General features: G+C 37.6%; 1 protein-coding gene across 1 annotated transcript; it reads right to left on the bottom strand.

The window, feature by feature from the left end:
* Positions 1–3,684: 3,684 nt before the first annotated feature.
* On the bottom strand, positions 3,685–15,358 carry LOC118827257 (gastrula zinc finger protein XlCGF49.1-like). The gene is made up of 2 exons (XM_036598549.1): positions 15,153–15,358; positions 3,685–5,968 (listed from the first exon to the last, which is right to left on the bottom strand). The coding sequence occupies exon 2, from the start codon at positions 5,842–5,844 to the stop codon at positions 5,026–5,028; it is 819 nt and encodes a 272-aa protein (XP_036454442.1). The 5' UTR covers positions 5,845–5,968; positions 15,153–15,358; the 3' UTR covers positions 3,685–5,025.
* Positions 15,359–24,492: the final 9,134 nt, after the last annotated feature.

The following is a 24,492-nucleotide window of genomic DNA, read 5'->3' as shown; positions in this document are numbered from 1 at the left end:
TGTAAATATCACTTGTATTATTATAACTATTACTATTACCAATACAATTTTTAGTAGTAACATCGCAATAAAATAAAATAAAGAAATAAAATTCAACACAATCTCATTCAAAACGATGTAGTGTAGTTTATCTAGTCTAACAAGACGTGGTAATGTAAATTATGAATTACAGTGACTGGTTACTGTTCAGGTGAAATCCTGATGCAGATGTGGTGATGAGTTAATGAATTCTGTTTATTCTTAAAAAATATAGTGCTTCAAGTGTTCCTTAGTAAAGAAATTAGAACCATGAACACTTAAAGATCCCTTTGTGTGATTAAAGGGTTCTTTGCATCATGAAAGAGTTCTTTATTTTTGCTTAAATGTGCTTAAAAATCTTACGTCACATTGTTCAACATGACTTTATGACTTCTTGGATACTTGAGTAAGTACTCAATTAGTACTCAAGTGCCATAATAACGAATTGAATGAATGGAAATTAATTGGACTGACCATTTTTATGTACGATGCATACTTCTATTTAATTTAAATTATAAGGGCAAAAAAACAACACAAGCCAAGCCAAAATATTTAAGATACAGCCACACAGCCAAAAATAGTAACTGTAAAATGTACTTTATTTGGTTACAAGAAAATTAAACAGTTTTATTCAACTCAAAGAAATGCTTTGAGTAAAATGTTGGTTCAGTCCAATTTACTTAAGTTGAATAAAATTAGTTTAATTACTTGTTACCGCATGAAGCAATTTTGTAGGTTGAACTGACATTTTAACAGTGCAGTGTAGGAACACTTTCAGCAATAGAGTGCACATTAACTCACTTTTACAGCCAGCGGTGCTAGATAATTAACCAAAGAACAAAAGGGAAACACATACATCAGGGAAGCTTGACCAGAGGGTAAACAAAACAGGGGAACAATGTGTATAATATGCAAACAGATGGTGCCAGAAGACAATGGGAGATACATGAGTTTTACACAACAAACTTTCACTGACCAAACAAACACAAATAAATCCTATAAGTCACAGTAGTTTACTGTGTTTTTTGCCTTTGGTCTTTCTGTTTCTCATTGTATCATGTTTCTATGAGCAGGGCACTAAAACACATGTAAAAAAATGGCTCCTCTGACCAACCTAAAAGAGTTACTTCATGTGGTAACAGGTAAATTAACTAGTTTTATTTAACCTAAATAAATACTTTGAATGAATGATTCTTTCAATCAATGTAATTTTCTTTAGTTGAATAAAAATAGTTCATGTTATTACATACTCTAAAAAAGACTGGGTAGAAATTGACCCAAATGGGGTCATTTTTATAAGCCAGTGCTGGGTCAATATTAGTCAAACACAGCATTGGGTAGACATGACCCAATATCTTGGGTTATTAATCTGACCCAGCTTTTTGGGTCAAGCAATTAATCTAACAGCTGTGTACTTTTTACTGTATTGCTGGGTTAAATGAACCAAAGGCTGGGTTGTTTTCTTTTTTCCATTCCATTCCATTGATAAATTTAAATAACTAATTACATTACACAATATTATATCCTTACACAAGAAAGCAATGCTGAAATTTAAATAATATGCATAAAAATGAAACATCACATTTAACCACTAAAAATGTAGTGATTTATTTTATATATTTATATATTGAATTTTATATTATGTTTTATATTAATAGGTGCATAAGACCCATTAAGTGTAACATGGGAAATACTGCATACATAACATATGATAACATTCAATCAATTATATAAATAGTACTTATATATTCACAATGTGCATTTACCATCCATTTTACACTGAATTAACAACAGAAAATTGTCGCAATTAACACTTACCATAACTCAACTTCAAACACTAACAATGCATTTAGGAACAACAAACATTTGTCAGCACTGGATTCCCAGTTACAATTTCAACGTTACTTACAAAATGACTGCACAGAGATCTTATACATCAAGAGTCTTCTAACACTCCCTTCTTGTTCTGGAAGCTGATCATGGATGCATGTCACTGTTCAGTGGCAAAAATAAAGCCTTATTGCAGGGATTCCTAACCTAGAAGCTCACACACAACAGTCTATACACACTCCCAAACTGGAGAACACTGCTGGAGTACAAAGATATCAAGTACACAGAATGCCTTGAAACAGATGTCAACTGCTCCAACAGTTGTGCCCTGCTCCACAGCTTCTCCATTAATGATGGCAAAAGACTGATCACCTGCTACAGATAAAACAAACAGATCAGGTCTGGAGACTTTTGTCTGAGACAGGAACTCCACCATATTAGTACTAACCTGTGGTGAATACAAACAAACACAGCATTAGTTATTTTATAATGGCAGAAAAATTGTATTTTACACACACACACACACACACACACACACACACACACACACACACACACACACCAGCCACTTCATTAATTACACCTCCTCGTATCTACACTCATAGTAGAGCTGGGCAATTAATCGAAAAGTAATCGAAACCTACATTCAGAACCTCTAACCGACGCAATCTTACCCATGTCGGTTATTTTGATTTTTTTTTAATTCTGTTAATCCTTTCCCCACGCTGTGCGTTCATGTACTGTCCCCTTAAAAACTTACTACCGTGCATGTAGTCACATGACTTCGTCACGTCCAGTCTGCGATATGGAAGCCCCACAGAGCAGGTATTCTTTGGGTGGTGGATCATGCAAACTACCCTAAGAGATATAAAAAGATGCAAATATACTAACTGATGGAAATCTCTCATGTACTAATGGGAGAGTTTAGTGATCATGAATTAGAAATAATTAGGATTGAGTTGCACAAATCCAGATCAAATAAATGTAAGATTAAACTTAATCAACATTATTCCAGGTTTTAAAATTCTTATTTTAAAGTTTAGGATTTAAATGAACTGGGGATCCGAAAGTTTATTATATAAATTAGATATAAATTGTGAATTTCAGAATTCTAAGTGAGTAAATATAGAAGAACATAAAAGCTCTCACAATAAACACTGTAGTATTGATCCACTAGTTAAGCAGCTAACTTAGTCTAATATTATAAACTTCATAAATCAAAATGCTGCTTTTGAAGTTAAAAATCTTGCAGAGCTGCACACTGTACAAGAACAAAGAGTTTTGGAGAGAGAGAGAGAGCGTTAGATCACAACATTCAGCACAGCAGCTCATGAGTGACTTACCTCCACAATTCAGCCATTCTGGGAGAAAAAGATAAACTCAAATGTAGTTTATCACTCACTGCAGTGTTCCTTTTTTTGAGTGCTGTAATACTGACAAAGTGACAAAAATACACCAACTACAGCTTTTACAACTGTACAAATATTCATATCATCCTGTATTTTCCTGTAAATAATAGTTTACTTCTTCAGATTTATTTTACTTATTCACATATTATATATTCATGTATTTATCTCTTTAGCTCCTTTCATGTTAGCTTTTCTATATCTAATCTCTTATTATTTATTCTATTTTTATTCATTTTCTTCCTCTGGTCTATTTAGTATCTTACCTGTGTGCACTCACCAAGACAAATTCCTTGTATGTGTAACACACTTAGCCAAGTAAAACTAAGAGGGTGAAGGAGAAGGAGGGAGGGAGGGAGGGAGGGAGAGAGAGAAAGATAGATATCAAGAAAGAGAAGGAAAGAGAGTGCTGTTGGTAACGCAGACTTGGTCAACTTTATGCACATTATATGTTTATTAGACATCTACATATAGAATTGCATGCACATGTTAAATCAACATTACAAATCAAAACTCTTATAACTTCCAACTCCTGTACTATTGGCTGCTGCCATGTCTGGTGGGATAGAGGGAAGATGGGCATAAATCTCCTTCTCATGTCACAGCACACTTCTCAAGGAACAATCACTTTCCAAGCATCACAAAGGACATCAACATAATTCCTTAACATCTCTGAAAACAGTAACAGAAAATTCATGGAAGTGTTGTAGTCTGGCCTGTATGCAACTTTAAGCCCTCATATAACGGGCATGCATACACCATACTGAGGAGAGGTCATCAGTACACCTCTGAGCTTGTCTTGTAGTCCTTCATACTACTGTCTCTTTTACAAAGCTGTTCAGTTTTGCCCAGCACAGCAAAAACTTCACTGTTGCAGTCTTCAGTCATATCTCCTTTGTAGCAGTCCTCAACAAGAACACTCCAAGCATACAGAAAACATCTAAAGGTTAAAAAGGAAGACAAAGTGGCACTTTCATTGCAACAAACATTAACTAATTAATGCGTAGGACTCAAAGGAGAAAACGAAGGATTCTGTGTTTGTCAAAACATCTATCACTGCAACAGAAACATGATAGTAGATTAGATATACTAACTTTGAAAGTAAAACAGCACATTACTGGTGAATGTTGAGCTTTTTGATGGTTCTCAACATATAGTACAAATTAAATTAATTTTGAGGGAATCTGATGTACCACACCTGTATGAGCTGTATACACCTGTATGGGTGTATGAGCTGTCAGCTTGACTTGGTGTTCACCACAGTAAATGACATTGTAGCGAGGGCGTGCACAGATGAAGCTTAGACAACTCTAAGCTCATATACATACCAAAGCTTTATTCTTGGCACACAGAATACAAGAGAGGAAAACTGCTTTTAACTCTAACAGAGGAAACTATGCTCTTTTAGATTTCTAGCAGAGCTGTACACTCACAGGGAAAATAGCAGGGAAGTTCAACAACAGCCATACAACACTCACTGATGGTGAACACTGAATCACACTAAGTAACCCACAACAGAACACAATGAAACACAGACAATACATGAACACATCAACTAACAAACAACATTAATAACAACAACAACAAGAGGAGGGGCATGTGCAGGTGTTATATTGCATGCCACGCCCTTTGAGCTTCCTTTGAAAGACAGAGCCCATGGACGACGCTATAATATTTATGCTTATGTTTTAGAAATAGGGTTAAACAACATGTGGTGTTCCTCTAAAAACAATTTGAAATCTGGGCTGGAAGCACCATTCTCTGGAGACCTTTACTCCTGGAATGTGTTAAGCTTACACTCATTACTGCCCAGTTCCACCATGCTCTTAGTGCACTTGTGTTTTGCCATAGTTCTTGAATGCCTGAAACTCTTCCCACACTCTGAGCAGTAATAAGGCTTCTCTCCTGTGTGGATGCGCTGGTGTTCTTGAAAACTACTTTGTCGATTAAAACTCTTCCCACACTCTGAGCAGTAATACGGCTTCTCTCCTGTGTGAATGCGCTGGTGTTCCTGGAGATGACCCTGTTGATTAAAACTCTTCCCACACACTGAACAGTGATACGGCTTCTCTCCTGTGTGAATGCGCTGGTGTTGTTTGAGATGACTCTGATGACTAAAACTCTTCCCACACTCTGAACAGTGATACGGCTTCTCTCCTGTGTGAATGCGCTGGTGTTTTTGGAGATGACTGTGACGATTAAAACTCTTTCCACACTCAAAGCACTGATATGGCTTCTCCCCTGCGTGAATGCGCTGGTGTTCTTGGAGATTACTCTGACGATTAAAACTCTTCCCACACTCTAAGCAGTGATACGGCTTCTCTCCTGTGTGAATGCGGTGGTGTTGTTGGAGATGACTCTGTACAGTAAAACTCTTCCCACACACTGAGCAGTGATAAGGCCTCTCTCCGGTGTGAAAGCGCTGGTGTATTTTGAGATGAGACTGTTGAGTAAAACTCTTTCCACACTCTAAGCAATAGTGAGTTCTCTCCTTGCTGCGTTTCTGTGTTTGTCTATGTGATGTGTTCATGTGGAGGGTACCTGATGATGTTTGCTGAGTACCAAAACATCCTCTGGACGCCATGTTCATTTATATCACCTGTTTCGGCAGCTAAACATTCCTCTTAGTGGAATGTCCTGATGTGTTTATGAAAGCACATTTAAGCTGGGTAGGAAAGTGCAGGAGAAGACTTGAAACAGGACATCGTTCGTTTCTGGAGAAAGAGAAAAGAAAATCTAAACTCAGTGTGCAATGCAACAAAAGTATGCTTCACTTATGTCAATTGGCAGAAAATGTAAAGAAAGAATAAACTTCCATTTGATGTGGAAAAGCCAATCACCCAACTACTCAAACTCTTCAAACAGACATAGAGACCACTAAAGTTGTATTATTCTTTAGTTGGAGTCATGCCCACAATGGAAATCCCGGTGCTAAGCTAAATTTATCTATGGCAAAAACGACTAGATCTACTGAAACCACCACCATTACGCCCTGTGCTTAACAAAATGATTCCAAACACAATACATTTTATCCTATGTACGTTTTTCCCTTAATGTAACTGTATTCTCTGCTTTAGGTCATTATGAAGCCAAAACATAAATTTTGCTACTTTTTTTTTTCTGGAAGTTCTCAGAGCTTATTTGACTCATTAGCTCGTAATCCAAGTCATGTATAGACAATTTCAGAGCATAATAAATCTTCAAATCTCTTAAGGTGCTTCTACTTTACACCCAAAGTGTGTATTAAAATAAAGATAAATGACTTTTACAAAGCAAGACAAGAATACAAAATATATCCTAACACTTTCTGCTTATAAACCAAGGGTGTCCAATCTTATCCACAAAGGGCCGGTGTAGCTGCAGGTTTTCACTCCAAACAAGTTTGAGCACACCTGACTCTACTTCTTTAATCAGTTGGTCTTAGTCTTCAAATGTTTCATCAGGTGACCTCCTGCTTTGTTGGAGTAAAAACCTGCAGACACACAGGCCCTTCGCGAATAAGATTGGACACATCAACAACAACAAGAGAACCTGAAGAGTGTAAAAAAGGTTTGCTGTTTGTGGGAGGTGTTTTTCCCCCTTATCTTTTTACACAATCTCACCATGATATGGGTAAATACAAAAGTTATAAGTGCTTCACAGAGACATTGTAGAATAAAGAACATATTGTAGGTTTCCTCAAATGATTCAGTGTTATTTACTCGCAATCGTGAGTGACATTAATATAAAGGGTTTAAGATGGTTGGGTATTGTTAATGGGATGCAATTAAAGGGGAAAATACACTGATTTTTCAATTTGTCTGCATAGTTCAATGGTTGCGATGTAACCAAAGTTATTGGATTACATGTCAAATTATTCACTGTAGAGAAACTTACTGATTTCTTTACAGTGGTAGTAACAGGAACCAGAGGGCACAAAAATAGCCATTTTATTTATGATCAAAAACCACCAGTGAACCTACATGTGTCTTCTGAATTTTTATAAATAATTCTGATGATGGTAAAATAGTAAAAATTTGAAACAAAAGTTTTCTTTTTCACAGGAAACTAACATTCATAGGGGACCATTTTGCTTTACAACACCCTGCATATTCCACTCCACCATAAATATCTAAAAAAAAAATGCTTTAAGCCAAAATCTAACTGCAAAACTATTGTAAAACAGACATCAGACAGCATAATGAGCAGGAAAAAAAAGTAGAAAGAAAAAGCCAGTTCAGACATTCTTTTTTGCTCATTGTTAGACTTTTATTCTATTAGTTTGTTTGTTGTAAGTGTGAGTTAACAGTGAGCTCATTACACATTGTACTTAATACAGCACCCGAATTGAGAGCCTGTTTACACTTTGCATTAACGTGTTTTTTGGGTCGTATTGTATCTGGATAAACTTTGGCTAGATTCCATTCACACTTTAGAGAAAAATGTGCCCCACTGTGACCAAATGAGATCTGACTGTACTTTTCCCATGTAAAAAGAATATACGCTGATTGGGCAGATGCATTTCTGCTTACATAACTGTACATACACTTCTGTTCCATTACACAAAATGCGGTCAAGATACGTCTTTGACCATCTCTGAATGTGGTTTGAGTGATCTGATTATAATCAAATTACAATGCGTCCTGGGGGTGTTTACACCTGGCTTTTCATGCAATGACATAAAATGTGAATGTGATGTGATGACAGAAAACAAATGTTAAAACAAGGTGTAAATGGGCTCTAAGCTGGCTACTACATGTAACTAGCAGAGATGTCCTGACTAAAGTTAGCTTTCTCTAAGAAGAATGTTTCAATTTCTGTGCAATTCATGGTCATTAAACTTGTTCAATCTTGGCAAAATACGATAATATTCTCACATCATCCATAACCACCTGGTTTAGTTCCACCATACAAGAATGAGCCAGACCCCAGTGAGTAACTGGAATGGCGGAGAAGATGATTAGATGTAGTCTGCCAACGCTGCAGGACACCTACAACAGCAGAGTGGCGGAGCATGCAGGCAAAATAACAGCTCATCACCTCTTACAGCCACTCCCATATCATTTTGTAATGTTCTGTATATAATAGTTAGTATATATCTACTCAGACCTGCATATGTATAGATAATCATATCTGAATATGTTCAGATATTGACACATTCACATTAGCACATGTATTATTCTTTTTATTCTACTTATAGTATAACTATATTATTTGTCTCTTGGTTCAATATCTGTTAATAGTCTGTGTGCTTGTCTTGTCTTGTCTGTTCAATATATTGCACATCATATATATGCACTCACCAAGACAAATTCCTTGTATTTGTAACTTATTTAATTTACTCTTTTCCCCCTGCGAGAGTGCAGAAAACCTTTTAATAAGACCTTCGGACTGGCTGGCAACTGGAGCCAGCAGCCATAGAACAAGTGTCTAGTGCGTGCAATATTTAATCCGATTTTTTATTTATTTATTTATTTTTAACAGCTAATGCCAAATATTGCTGGGAAACAGACTGAAAGGGGATCCCTTGGCAGATTGTCTGCACACAATTTCCCTATCAATGCGCCATCATTTTCTTTAACACGCGTGATGAATTGCCATGGAAATCATGGAAAATCCCCTGTTCAGATAAACAGTGCTATACTTGTAAATAAAGGACTTGGTGTTATTCATATTTGTGTGTAGCAATCCCACATTACTGTTCTACAGTCGAGAGTTCCATTGCTTCTGTTTCTGTCAATAAATGCATTTACAAAGGTAAGTTATTCTTGTCTTCTGTCTTTACTGTTCTGATTGACTGCTTATTGGTAAAACATTTAACATATTTCTGTTTGTAGTTTTCTAGAAATCATTTAAGTGTTTAAATTCAGACAGTTTGCTTGTGACAGGATGCGTCAAGCTATCATAAGTAAGCTTAGCCAGCTGGATAAACACACTTCAATACAACAGATAATCTCATTTAAAATACTAGTTTGCTGTTTACTAGCACTTTTGGTCTGTAATCAGTTTGTTTATGGTTCTGTCATCAGGGACTACTGAGATGAACGTAATAGAAGCTGGTGGGAATGAGGAAGAGGAGCTGAGGAAGAGGGGCTGAGGAAGTCTTTACAACTCTTTTACAAGTAGAGCTGGGTGATGTGGCCAAAAATGTTATCACAATAAGGAAAATTCATACTGTTTGATATTGATACATATCGCGATAAATGTCACATCATTATTTCTTTCAGGTTTGAAGGCAGATTTTTGCTCCTGAGTGGTTAACTGCTGTTATAAACTACCCTTAATGGTCTCGCCAAACAGTGGAACATTTCACAAATCTGTCATGGGATAGTGGGAGAAAGTTTGTGGTTAGCAGTTTTTACCAGCTGGAAAAGCACAGCCACAGTTTTTGTAATAGTCATAATTTAAGAAAGAAAACAATTTTAGCTGTCTGGTGCCAAGTGCTAGGCTATCCCGTTACAAATGCTAAACAAGTGGCCAACAACAGTACTAAACTGTTTAGTTTCTCAACAACGTCAACTTAGTACGAACAGCAAACATTAGCTGGTTTGGTACATCAGTGATGGGTCACACTGCCTTACTGCCGTCACTCCTACCACATCCATGTCAGAGCATATCACATTATTCAAACACCAGCTAGCAGACATCTGGATTTCTCTATAGTAGTTTGAGGGTTGAACCGCAATATATCTAACACCAGACAAACAGAGTCCTCCTTTTAGCTACGTTTAAACTGAAATAGGTGCTTTTTTGTCTTGTTTGATCTACAGTAACATCAATTTGCTGTGTTGTGCGAGTGACGGAGCGCTGCTTCAAGTTAGCCAGCTGCTAAAAACAGCTAGCCTGGAAAAATAGCGCTCTCCCGCTTTCCAATGCCTCACAGCTTCCTCGGTTTACTTTTGTTTAAATCATGGCTGTAACTTGAATGAACCCACTTCTTCCTTTCACTTTCGTTGCTCGGGAATGCACTAATACTAAAATATGACTTTTTGAGTGCTGTAACAGAGCTTTAGTTGTGAGGAGCAGACGTGATTTAATGCTGCTAAAGCTTGTTCGGATGTTAGGAAAGAGGTGAGTTCACTTTAGGACAGTACAGTTACGCCACTTATCTCGTCATTCGCACTTGGTCACAGGAGAACAGATCGCCGATCGCTCCACTCAAACAGGGAATGTATAACTCCACGTTTCAGACGTTGCTGTAGTATATTTGGTGACTTATTTTACTTGTCACCCCCTCCCTCTCTAATCATGTCGAAAAACGTGGAAGTGCGCTTTTCCTTGCAGTAGAAAACGCCACCAGGGCTGTCGCTAGAATGTGGAAGTGTGAGAATGGTGTATTATATCGAACATTTATCGAACAGTTCTTATAGTTCTATTGAGGAAAGTTATATTGTGATAATTATCGTTATCATTTTACCGCCCAGCCCTATTTACAAGGAAGAAAAATACAGGCAGAATGGCTGGAGGCAGTTCAGTTTTTCAGCATGCATGGGGAAAACACAATGGGAGCAAAGACTACAGACTGACATTGATCCAGAACAATGAAAGTAGTGTAATTCACAAGACCATATAAAAGTTTAAAACACAAAAGCTTATTTTCACCTGCCTGGTTCTGTCTTGTACGACTTCACATCAATGCGTATGAATGTTGACAGCTAAATTTCACACTAGGTTGACATAAATCAGCAAAAAAATTAACATTAAAACATTAAAACGTTTTGTCCTTTTTGTGTTAGAAATAAAGCAGTTTCCTTAAGGTGGATGAAGACAGTATTACTGGTGCAAGTGATGTACAAAACAGCATATACAACAGCCTGTTCTACATACACAATCAATGCCCACAACAGTGTCAATGCAAGGAAAACAGTTGGGGTTAAAATGCCCCCAGCAAGACAGGTGCTTTTGAAGGCAGTGACAAATTAGCCAGCTGACTCCAGAATTTAATGCACTACTATGGAAAAATTTATCAAAACACCAGCGTATCATACTAAGTCGAATTTTAAAATTTGTGCAGAAGAACTAGTAAAGGTACAAATGTGAAATCTATGAATGTGTAAAATGCTCATGTTTGAATGATAACTCATCCTGAATATGACTACTTGCCCCATCACACTCTTTTCACACACATGCTGTCTAGAGAGAGAGAGTGAAAGATCGAAGACCAGTTTCAGTTTAATCTAAACCAGAGGTTTCCAGTTCCAGTCCTGGAGAGTCAACACTATGGCCTTTTTTATACTTTCTCTTATCTTGCACTGCTAATTCAACTCATAAACTGTTAAATGCTGGATTGTAAGTGTTCGAGTAGGGAAAGCACAAAATTATGCAGAGCATGTGGTCTCCAAGACTAGGATTGAGAACATCTGAACTAGACCATTAAGCTCTTGAACGGCTCTCACACACTAGACCCCCCCCTTCTAAACAGACCTAAAACACCCACCATAGACACTGCTACCAAACAAACTCATAAACACTTTCATTAACAAGACTACACCTGAACTACATTAACAAACACAGTACAGTTCATGGTTAACTTGATTGGCTATTTAGCTATCCAACATGTCATATCGGTAATACAGTATTTTTAGTCCTGGTATTGAAATCAGTTACAAGCTACAGCTTATTCTCATCACAATACAGTGTTGTTATCTGCACGAGTTTTGCCAGTTTATTTAGGCCCGTTTTAATTCTCTTTTAACTTACCCATACCTACATCGACTTACCACTTGGATGTGCTTCACACCTATATTACACAAATGTCCAACTCACCACAGAAGGGGAGGAGGTGACAGTAAGGAGCGGATTATTCAAATGGCACACACCTTCGGCCTCAGTGAGCTAATCGCCTAGCCATGCAAGCTTCACAATGCAATGTTTTTGCAATGTTTCTAAGAGTGTGAGCATAATGTACTTAATGCATGCAAGGAATTGCTTTGTATGGCTACAAACTTGGAGTAGAACCATGGTTTATTGTCTTTATTTTTGTTCTTGTTAACCATGTAGCCTTTAGCATGCTAACAAGCCAGCTAGCTGTGTACAGTGATGAAGTTGTATCAGCAGTCATGTATAACAGATGGGGCAATTTGTAATTTTAAGGCCAGAAAATCAGGTTATGTTTTGGAAATGATAAGTATTTTGAAGTAGCTTATTGCGCTATGGTTTATAAACAACTTTATTTGCCTTTAAGATGGCACTGGGGATTCCCCCGAGGGTAAATGATGAGGCCAAGTGGATGAGGGCGTGTCAAACCAGATATTGAAACAAGGGGTTACTTTTACTGGTGAATGTTTCTGCTGCAATTCTGAATGGCTCTGTCTTTTATGAGTGTCCTAAAGGAACATTTCCACAGTGCTGTGACTGACTCTGCAGTGTTTCTAAAGCTAAATGTGTTTTCTGTGCAGCTCATTTGTGAAATGCAACGCATACGTCGTCAATTTGATCAGTGTTTTCTGCTTTCGCAGCTGGGTTTTTATCTGCCGCTCGTTGGGTTGAAGGGATGCATAATGTTTCCCGTAATCAAATAAAAACTAAAATAAATCTTTTTAATATAGAATGTTTAAGAATATATTTCTTACACCTAGAAATGACAGTTCTTTGGCTTTTTTGTCTCTATGAGGCCTGTGACATGTTCCTTGTGAACTCCAATCTATCCTATCAAACACACTAGTAGCCTGAACTGTAAACTTAAATTAGTCTACAATACCCTTCTTTATCAAGTTCAGCTTACTCTTGAATTAGTCAGGTTAAGTTGGATCAAATATTCTTCTTTGTGTATTATATCAGCATCAATTGAAACAACTCCATTATATAAAATGGACTGTTTTTGTATGGTAACAAATAAATGGCTTAGTTAAGACTAAAGACACCCATTTTCAAGGACTTCTAATAGCTTAATGCATATTTACCATTCTGTTATCATTCATCGGTACAGCCTGAACTTTTAAATCTGAACATAAAACACCATCACGGTAAGAATAACATAAAGCATCTAAAACGCAGCCAAACTTCATATTTAATATAAGAGTATACTCTGACACAAAAATAACATTTTGCACAGAGCATGATATTTAGAAATTTGAAAATATAAGTTCACTGTCAGAAACCAATGAAAATACTAAGTTTGCTAGGATATGCTTATCCAAATTAACTGATTTTAACTAGATTTACCTTAGTAACTAAGGTAAACAAGAAACAGTATGTGTTACTGTATTTGTACTAGTATCTTTAACTTCAGTAAAGTAAAATAACAAAGTTAATGCAATTATCATGTTTTACACTGTGTACAGGACTCTGAACTGGATATTTCCATCATCGTTTAACTGGGAAAAAGTGACCTTTGGCTTGACAGAGTGACTCTGGCTGACGTCATTAAGATAAACATGAGGGACTCTGTCTTTGTTGACTGAATCTCACCAATGACACTGTGTTCAGTTTTGTTTTTGAGCCCTTCCAAGACCGCATTATAATAGTTTTGATATTCTCATGTAGAGTCTGTCTAATTTACATATAATTTGCATAAAGCTACAACTGCTTTGACCACGTCTGTGTTAGGTGGAGAAGACACCTGCAGGTGCCCTCACCCTCAACACTGTCTTTCTTTTTCTCAGTTTTAGCCTGCTGATTTTCTTTAAGCTTTTGTCTTAGTTAAGTGTTTGTGTGTGAGGTTATGTGTGTTTGTGCGAACATGCTAACTTGCTGAAATTATTTCTCTATTTTAGGCATTCTTTTAATGTTTCCTTTTTTCATGTTTTATGCTTCCTGGAGGCCTGAAAAACAAGTTGCTTATTAATTTTTGTAACTTATTTTACTCTAAAATTCAATGGGTGGTCTTCTCTTTTTAGTTTTGGGGTATATCTCATCACAAAAAATTATGAATAAATGTTTTCATACATTCCTAAATTTTTCTCGTAGTTATGCTCTGGTAAATTACCCAACAGGGTCTTGCCAGTCACCATAGCACCCCCACCCAGACAAGACAAGCTCCTAGGAAGTACTTCTCGTTCTTTTCTCATCACATGTGCACATATATTTATTCCCATCTTGGATGACGTCAGCAAATCAGTCAATATTTCTGCACTTACTAAAGCATGTTCAATATTTTTTATAAGATCTGCCTTATGTGTTCACAAACTGTCAATGGAGCAGACAGTAATGCACATAAAGGACTCATCTTCACAGTTTGTTCAAAAATGAAGATAACATTAGTGCACAAAAGAACAGAAACACATGAGATATGCCATGATTCACAAAGCTTGTTTCAAAAGTTGGCTGGAAAAAAAAATTTCATCCACTAGAAATAACAGCATTATAGCATTATTACCACAATAAATTAATTCACAGGTTTTCCAAGTAGCACATATAAAGTATAAATCATAGATAAATCAGAAACACACTGCTCTACGTTTGCCAGACATATTTGGGAAAACTTTGTCAACCAAATTGTTGGTGTCGGAAATGCAAATGACAGTTTTCTCACTTGTAAACTGCGCTCGAACAGATTTAGGCTACAGTGAGTAAAAACAGGATTCTAGGAGACACGATGTGACGTATAACTCGACCTTGAACCTTTTACACGAGTGAAAAACGCTAAACTTAAAAGTGAATGTAAAAAAATACCTGACTCGCTTCTATTAGATCTGTGTGCTTTTATACATAAAAGGCGGGACCCGTATTGTCCATATCTCCACGCTTTCTTTTTTACGGTGACGTTCTCTATGAACAAGCATCGCCTTGTTTACTAGTCAATCTGATACATACAGCCTTCTGATGAGCACTTGAATGTAGCATAATATCACTCAGACGTGGCTGCTTCTGTGTTGGCGAATTTATTTTAAACCCATCAAATCTTATTTTCAAAACTCAAATGTGTCTCCAGCTGTTTGTGAAGAACAGTGAGTGTTAAAGTGTCGCACAGTTCCCTACCCTCAACAGTTCAGCTCTTCTGTTTCTGTTCTTCAGTATTCCTCGGTATATGAGCGCGGAGGCGTGGTCTACTGACCACAACACAATCTTCTGCTTCTCCGCTTTAGTGCAGTTGGAGAAAGTTATGCTTTCAGAATTAGCGCCACCACCTGGCCTGAAGCGGCTTCACGCTGGAACCACGAGATCACGGAAACAGGTGGAACGGTCGCTGTTTTAAATCCCACTTGTATTCAGTCAGGCTCCGCCTCTGACTGGGTAATAGCAAGTGTTCAATTTTGGGCTAAAAATTGGAGGCTTTAAACAGGACCTGTTTAGTAACTACTACACAGGTTTTGGAGAAAATAAATAATATAACGAAAAAATTAATAATTTAATCCCACCAACCTAAAATTCCAACCTAAAAATGCAATAGCCTTAATGGTTTTAATATGATTAGAAGAGAGAACTCTTCAAGTGATGGAGGAGGGCATATTAAAGGTCCAGTTTTAATCTAATACACTTTTTGTCAAATTTAGCAAATATCTTCTGCTGGTCTGTTAGCTGTTAACATGCACGCTGGAAGAAAGCAAGTGTTGGTACACAGCCCAGGGAAATAAACAAACTGTCTCGGACTGAGCCACACATTCCAGCCAATCACAGCAACAGGGGGCGTTCGTGCTCGTGAACATGCCTTTTATCATGAAGTAAATTAACGGAGAAAGAGCACAGTTTTGATGTTTGCTGGCTTGTTGGCTATAAACGTGTGCTACTTTGTCTTGCGTCAGGTCTGGTATAAAACAATGGAATCACTCTTAGTAAAGCTGACTCAACACGAATAAGCCCACTTGGGCTAGCTAAGTTAAATCTTGGAGATTCCTGAGTTGTCTAGATTGTCACTGGAGTATTTAGGATGGCTGATGTCTGAGAGACAACACACAACATACCATGTTAGACATTTTACTATTTAAAAGAAGAGTAAACAAGTATAGCAGTTATTTATCACAACCTTTTTCGCAGTATTTTACCTTTTGTTGTTGAGACTGTCTCCTTTTGGCGATGTAAGAATACGAGCTTGCCGTAAAGTTGGTTTTATATTCGCACATTTGAATTCGTTCTTCAGTAGCTTTCGAACGATGTATGCAAAAGGGTTAACAAACGCAAATTATCGTTGTTTACATCCAAGACAAGCAGCTACAACTTTGTTTAGGTCAGAAATGTATGTCTTTGGAAAAAAAACGGAAACCATTGTTTTTTTACGTGCTGCCGCGACCCCCGCGAGAGCTGAGGGGCTGTGTACAAATTACATTACAGTAAAGACACAAGTGAAGATCAGTGGAGAAAAAACACTTTGCGTTCAGTAAAATTGCGCCACAGTAGCCCCTTTAATATATTACATATGATGAGAATGATGAACGTTTTAAAAAAGAGCTGTATTAATAATTACTTTGTTAACAAAACAAAACAAGAAAAAACTCATTCAATATATGACATTTCTGGTAATCACAGTTGTTAGACTTATCTGACTGAATTACTTGACAGACATTTGGCCAGTAGAGGTAAAAATTACTAAGATAAAAGTTGCAGTATGTCATGTAGGTTGCACTTGATTGAGTACAACTTGTTTTAGAGCAAAATGGTCAACTGTTCCAAAGTTCCTAATATTATTTCACAAGATTTGTAGTAAGTTGCACTGAATAAGTTTGTTTTGGAGCATTCCAATCACACATTCGAAAGTTGTTGAAAGTTTTTCTTTTTTATTTTAATTATTGTTTATGTACTTGTTTTGGTGAATTGCTATTAGGGCACTCGAACTTTTGCATATAGCTGTTTTTCATGTACAGGAATGAGTCTTGCCAGATTTGACCTTGATTTTCACTTAGTAAGTGCTGCAATTCATTATCTGTATAGAAATTATTCAGAATCCGTTGTATGTGTAACATGGAGAAACTTATCGTCTGTCAAATAATTCAGTCAAGTGAGTCCAACAACTGTGATTACAAGTTATGTAATGTACTGGAGAGACATTTTCTGGTTAACAGAGCAATAGGCTCACACCCAGCTATCACTATATCTTGAGACATCTTAAGACACATCTGAAGACACATTTATAAAGACATCTTGAGGCATAAAAACATGTTTTTAAGGCATGTCTATAGACACAATTTTAAGATGTCTTGATCATAATAATATCCTAAGATGTTTCACAATGTAGAATACATATTGTTATTTTTTTTTAAAGCAGAGTGGCAGCAAAATAAAATAAATAAATAAATAAAATTAAGTGTTTTTAAATACCTTTTTATAGTAATTAACCCTTAATGAAAACACATTTTTTACATTAGAATGGACCAAAAGAAACAGCGCAGAATGGCTTAGAAAAAAATGTCTGGTTCCATTGACTTACATTCAAAGTAAAGATTTTTTTTTTCCTTCTCCTGTAAAGTTACCATTTTGGAGATACAAGGTTTTGTACTGCAAAGTACTCGTGGATTTTTTCAATATTACAGAAAAACAAATATAAACAACTGCCATTCTTCCGAAAAGGATAGGCCAAAGCCCTGGTTCTGTTCCCGATGTGGAAAAGATGGCCACATACACAAAACGTGAGGGCTCCATCAACAAAACGCTTGTAGCCCAAAAGTAGAAATAACTGAAAGCAAGACAAGTGGAAATTTAATCAGGGGATGCTGTAAAACTGGACATGGTCTCAGTAACGGGACATACTGAGACCCATTGCAGGAAGAATAGTCCCAGTGAATGGAGACCCAGAAGAGCCAAATGTCAAAATCATAGTTCTCATCTTCCCGAGAAAGAACGGATCTCTGCTTTAGTAGGTTCTAGATGCCCTGCAGATGTTCAGATTGATGGAACTCAAGTGTCAACAATATCAAAGTCGTTTTAATGATACATACTTGTCCTCTATGCCAATATTTCCTCTTAACAACCACACTGAAGTTGAAGGTACTGGAAGACAAACCATTCCTTATTTGAGTTATGTTGCAGTCAACATTTATTTCCCAGAGATTATTGTTGGGAAAGAAGAAACTGTTCTTGTGGTTTCTAACAACAAGTCCAATATTGAGGTTCCAGTGCTTATTAACACCCATGACATCCTGTACAAGTCATGTGCTATAAATGACAATAACTGTTCAGCCAACTACATCACACGTGTGCACCCTTGGTGAAGAGTCTGTTTAATGCCGGCCTTACACCAAACGTCTTTTCAAGCGATTTCACTGTCGCAGCCAAATATCCATGTCGGAATAAAATCACGAGAGTCTTGTTAGAGTCGCGTCGCGTCATCTCAATCGTTTGGTATAAGGTGGTCAAGATGGAGGTCTTAAGTCAGTCTTTCTCTCGTCTTGACGCTGCGACAAAATCAACCGTGTTTAATATTATCATAAGTTTTAAGACTTTTTTTTGAGAGAGAGAGAGAGAGAGAGAGAGAGAGAGAATATGCAGGCATGACTGCCTGAAATCTCTGTAAAAAACGGCAACTCAATACAATAATCATATTAACTTAAAATGTAAACTGACTGTTTTAATATTTCACTGAGCCTGTAACATGTAAGGAAATGTGCAGAGGACTTTAAGAATGCCATTATTGAAGAATCATCAATGTTTTTCTATTTTTTTCTGTTTTCTGTTACACTGGTTTCTTATTTTGTTTGTTTGTTTCTTATGGTTTAGTTCATGACACCCAGTCGACAATGCTGAATCGCTGCATGTTGTGTTGATGTGTAAATCTTTATATCAAATTAAAAAAGTAACTGCACATTTTACAGGTTAATTAAAAGATTCTGGGTGATGATCTGCCAGAGTATACAGTGCTACAGTAAACTGCTGTGAGCCCCAGATCTTTACACACCCAGCCAACGTATCTTCCCATCTGTACCACTATAAAGTGGAAGGAAAAGTGTTTATCTGCTTGTATATTTCCACCAGGTGCATGATGGGAAATATCCTCAAAAATCTAGTTGCAGTCTTGTAAATAGTGACACTGCAGGATTCCTAGTCTTTGCAAAATCATTCTGTGACTAAAAAACGTGACACTGTCTTTAGATGTGAGAGGGTGTCAGACTTTAGTCTTTCAAAAGTCTTTTCAAAGTCTTCTAGTGTATGGTTAGCATAAGAGATACACCATCGAGCAAAGCTAAGGCAAAGTGGGTCAAGTAAAACTACAAAGCAAGAGTTGTGTTACCATTCCAGCTGGACAGAAAATGGTCTTAAATGGATACACAAGAAAAGTGTCTACATCTGCTAATGTTCCACTTGTAGTTGAGCCACCTACCCATCCTGGTCTTCCTGGTGGCCTCTTCTTTTGTAAGTATGTTCTTACAAGCCCAAGAAGAACATCATTCAAGGTTCCTATTCTCGTCAAGAATGAAGCGGCCCATGATATCACCCTTCCTGCGAACCTCCTGTTAGCAGAGCTTTACGTTCCGACATCTATTTACCCACTGAAAACTAGTCCTGTTACGGAGGGCAAGTCTTTAGCTTCCCCGCTGTCTATGCCTGCTGGATGCAATATAGTCTGTTCGTCAAGCTCTGACAGCAAGATTGCATTCGATTTTTCAGATTCTCCTCTCTCTGAAGAATGGAAAGTAAGAATCACAAAAAAGCTTAATTCCATTCCAGAAGTCTTTGCTCTTGGAGATCTTGACTATGGTCACACCACAGTGGTCAAGCACAGAATTTGTCTTTCGGATCCCTCTCCCTTTAAGCAGAGGGTGAGGCCCATCCATCCTTCAGATTATGAAGCAGTCAGACTTCATCTTAAAGAGCTTTGTGATGCCAACATCATCCGTGAGTCCCAAAGTCCCTTCGCTTCGCCAATAGTTGTTGTGAAAAAGAAAAATGGTTCAATTCGTCTCTGTGTTGATTACAGAAAGCTTAACAATCAGACAATAAAAGACGCATATGCACTACCCAACATTGAAGAGACGTTTTCAGCACTAACAGGATCGAAGTGGTTTTCTGTTATGGACTTAAAATCCGGCTACTATCAAGTCGAGGTTGAAGAAGAGGACAAGAGTAAAACAGCATTCGTAACACCAATGGGATTCTGGGAATTCAATAGAATGCCGCAAGGAGTGACTAATGCGCCTAGTACATTTCAGCGTGTCATGGAAAAATGTATGGGCAGCCTGCATCTCAAAGAAGTTATTGTGCTTCTTGACGATCTCATTGTTTTTTCGAGCAGTCTTTAGGACCATGAGGAGCACCTTATGAAAGTTTTATGTAGATTGAAAGAGTTTGGTTTGACGCTCTCGCCAGATAAATGCCAGTTCGTCATGAAATCAGTCAAATATCTGGGACACAAAAATTGACCGAGAGAAAATCTCTGCACTGACAACCTAGCCAAAAACGGCCAATATCAGTGAGCTGAAGTCATTTTTAGGATTTACAGGATATTACAGGAGGTTTGTCAGAGATTATTCTAAAATTGCAAAGCCTCTCAATGACTTAATCACTGGCTGTATTCTATCTCGGAAAAAGTAGTGAGCCTCCAAACTAGCTTCCCCTGCTGATCTCAAGAAGCCTTTTGATGGACAATGGACACACCAATGTGATGTTGCTTTTCACATGCTTATTGAGAAATTAACTACTGCCCCAGTGTTAGGGTTTGCCAACCCTCAGCTACCTTACATTCCACCCTGATTCCAATTCTACAGCTGAAGATTATCACATTCATCAGTTCATTTCCAGATTCCTTGTTTTCAAAAGATGCTGTGAGAGCTACATGTCAAAAACACCAGCTCTTTGGAGTTGCCTGCCTTGAAGAAGGCCTCAGCCTACCTGCTGCTGTTGAATGCTTAGCCATTGAAACCAGGGCCATCCCAGATGAATTCTCTAATGCTGATCTACTCCCTGGTTCAAGTAATCTTCCTAGGATGTCACAGCAGGATTGGGCTGCAGAGCAGGCAAATGATCCGATCACCAGGAGAGTCATCAACATCCTTAGCACTGGTAAACGACTGTCTTATCGTGTTAGGCAATAAGAGGAGTTCAGCTCATGCTTAGAATAACAGAACAGGTCAGCGTGTTCTCCCTCGCAAATACAGGGAAATCACTTTGGAAAGTTTTCATGATCTGGTAGGTCATATGGGGTTGGAACAGACATTAGACTCCGATCACGCTTTTATTGGCCGAGAATGTCCATGGATGTGGATCAGAAAATAAAGACATGTGAGAAATGTGTCAGACGGAAGTTCAGGGCTCAGAAAAAAATCTCCCTTGGTGAACATAAAGACCACTAGACCATTACAGTTAGTCTGCATGGACTATTGGTCTTTAGAACCCAATGGTAAAGGCACTAAAACATTTTGGTCATCGCTGACCATTTCACGAAGTACACTGTTGCAGTTCCATCAGCCGACCAGAAAGCAAAAACAGTCACCAAAATACTGTGGAATAATTTCTTTGTGCATTATGGCATACCAGAGCATCTTCATAGTGACCAAGTTCGTGATTTTGAGTCTGCTGTAATCACGGACCTTTGTCTCTTGTTGGGAATAAAGAAGACGAGAACAACTCCTTACCACCCTCATGGAAATCCCATGGAACGCTTCAATCATACTCTACTTGAAATGCTGAGAACGCTTCAACAAGATAAGGTGAAGTGACGTGAACATGTCTAGCCATTAGTCCAAGCATATAATTGTACTAAAAATGACACAACAAGTTTTGCTCCTTATCAGTTAATGTTTGGGAGACAGCTTAGCCTTCCCATTGATGTGGTGTTTGGCCTAAGACTGGAGGGACAGAAGCAAACAACTCATACAGACTATGTCTGAAAGCTCTGTGAAAATTTACAGGATAGCTACAAACTTGCTATTGAGCATAGTGAAAAGATAGCTCTTCGCAACAAGCAAAGATACGATTTGCGAGTCAGAGAGTCCACTCTGGAAGTTGGAGATTGCGTTCTAGTAAAGAATGTTGGAGTGACAGGGAAGCACAAAATAGCAGACCAAAGGAGCAACACCATCTATGAAGTTATTAAGCAAATTGGTGATTCTCCAGTTTATGTGGTGAAGCCTTTTTCTTCAGATGGACCAGAAAGAACACTCCATTGTGAATCGCTCCTACTTTGTGGATTCCTGGTCTCAAACACCTCCACTGAAGAAAATGACAGAGTCAAAGAGAAAAATGAGACATCTAGTTCAGAGGCCATTTCAGAAAATTTGGTGGAGGAGGATGCTGAGCCAGCTTATGAAAATGATGGAGTGGAATACAGCAGTCCTTATACCACTGAAGAGTTCTTGTACTCAACTATATTGATTATTCGAGATGCATTTTATTCAGGAGCAGATGACAAGAGTCAACATCAGCTGAGCTTAAATCCTAATGCCACACCATTTCAGCCTTCTGTGGTGCCTGAGGAGGGAAGTGCAGGTAAAGAAGTTGAATGCTTACTTGAAAGTGGTGAAACCTTAAAGAAGACAGACAAACAGTTACCTGGATTTTGTAGTCAAAGACATCCACTGTGGTGAATCTTCACAAGAGACAAAAAGCAAAGACACAAGACCTATGGAAGAGTTGGACAATGTAACAGCTGAGGACAGTTCGATAAGAGATGTAACCACTGAATCTGTGGAAGGGAAGAAAGACAGAGATGAACACTCATGAAGTGATGAATCCAAAGATGAAGACAAGAATTTACAGGATGCAGCTGAAGATGGGATTGGGGGTAGAAGTCAATCTTTTGAGAGACAAGACACAGAGTTCTTATGTTCCACACGACACAGAGAACCAATTGACAGATTAACTTATGAATCTTTAGGAAATCCTCTGGTTCTTGTTATGCACTCAATCTTTGATGGTTTAGAGAAAGATTTTACAAAAGCACTTGAGGTTGAAGATGCCCTGATATTACACAGCATACTCTCAACAGTTTAGAAGTTGTGTAAGGAAAATTTATTTTTATTTAATGTTTTGTACTACACTCAAAGTAGAGTAATTGCAGTTCTCACAATTTCCTGTGGAGGTAGTCTATGCCAGCTTGGAAAGCTGGTCCAAACCAGTTTTAGAAAAAAAAAAAACGAAACCACAAAACCACTTGCAGCTTGGCATCGGATTCACTACTCTTAAGAGCATTGATTTTAATGAGCTAGAGTAAGAATTTGAAGATATTAGGACTAGAAGTGAGCCATATTTTACTTTTTCCACTCTGTAAAGGTGAAATTATCCATCGAGGTCTTTTGCTGTCAATCATTTCCCCTTTCAATGAGCAACTACGGTGAGTTAAACTCATTTTTTCTCATGCTAGTCAGTGTGAGTTAGCATGTTATGCTGACTAAAAGAGTAAGGTGAAAACTGTTCAAACTTTTTTTATTAGAAAGAACAAAAGAAAGAAAAAAGCCAGTTGGAGTTGTGATTGTACTATGTTTTGGTTTTGTAAATGATTTCAGGTTGATGTTTTTAGAAGTGTTCTTTGGAAAGTGGAATGCTAGCGCTCAGCTTTGTTAAGAGCTAACTACACAATAAAATTTGTACTGTAATTTGATGCCTAACGTACGAATTTACTAGAGAAATTTAAGATTTTCAGCTGTAAGATCTTTAGAATTGATATTGAAGCAATTTGTAAGATGTTCATAAGTAGAGTGTTCAATAAGTAAAGCAATTTTCACTGCACAGAAGCAAAATATTTACTATTCATAGAATTTTCTGTAATGCATTTACATAAGAATTACTTGTTGAGAAGTTGAGTAGCAATGATTGTATTTTCTTTTATGTAGATAGTTTTTTTTCTTGCATTGAGTTTGGATCCTTGCAAGCACATATGCGCGTCAGACTGTGAGTGAGACCTGTACAACGAGCCAGGACCACATGTTTAAAGCCATCTGCCTTGCGGACAGGGACAGAACAGGAAAAACAGATAAGCTTTTTTTTCAAACTGAATTCAGATTCATCCCAAAGGAAAGAAAAGAAGCTATATGCTCACATATCAACATAAAAGCTGCATAACAGATTCAAGCTTCAGACTTCACTTCAGAGACAATGGACCTGAGCAGTTTTTTTCAACCCATTTTCTATTTTTTCTGTGTGTACATTTGTACATTTTTGTTTCCTTGTTTTGTATATGGTTGTCGTGCCTCATTCTTCCCATCCTCCTTTTTATACCTTGCAAACATGACCCATGTGGATTTCTCCATACCAGTGAGAGTGTTACACACCTATTCGGCATCCATACTGTAAACAATCTGGAGTTACAATACGTCTATTTCAGGTTCCATGTTTATACTGACAGCTTAGTCTAATTGTAGCATGTTTTGTACTCTGTTTTAGTCTCTATGGTCTTTTTCATGAACAAGCTATTTGTATCGAGCAAGCAGGTCTAATCTGTGCTTCCAAAACTGCT

Source organism: Colossoma macropomum, unplaced genomic scaffold (genome assembly GCF_904425465.1).
Source record: "Colossoma macropomum unplaced genomic scaffold, Colossoma_macropomum, whole genome shotgun sequence".
Classification (NCBI taxonomy): Eukaryota; Metazoa; Chordata; class Actinopteri; order Characiformes; family Serrasalmidae; genus Colossoma; species Colossoma macropomum.
Note: the sequence above shows the minus strand (reverse complement) of the source record. Positions and strands in the feature narration are given on the sequence as shown.

What these genes read in the sequence shown, in the direction of transcription:
- LOC118827257 (XM_036598549.1), bottom strand. Translation starts at nt 5,844, where the DNA reads ATGAACATGGCGTCCAGAGGATGTTTTGGTACTCAGCAAACATCATCA.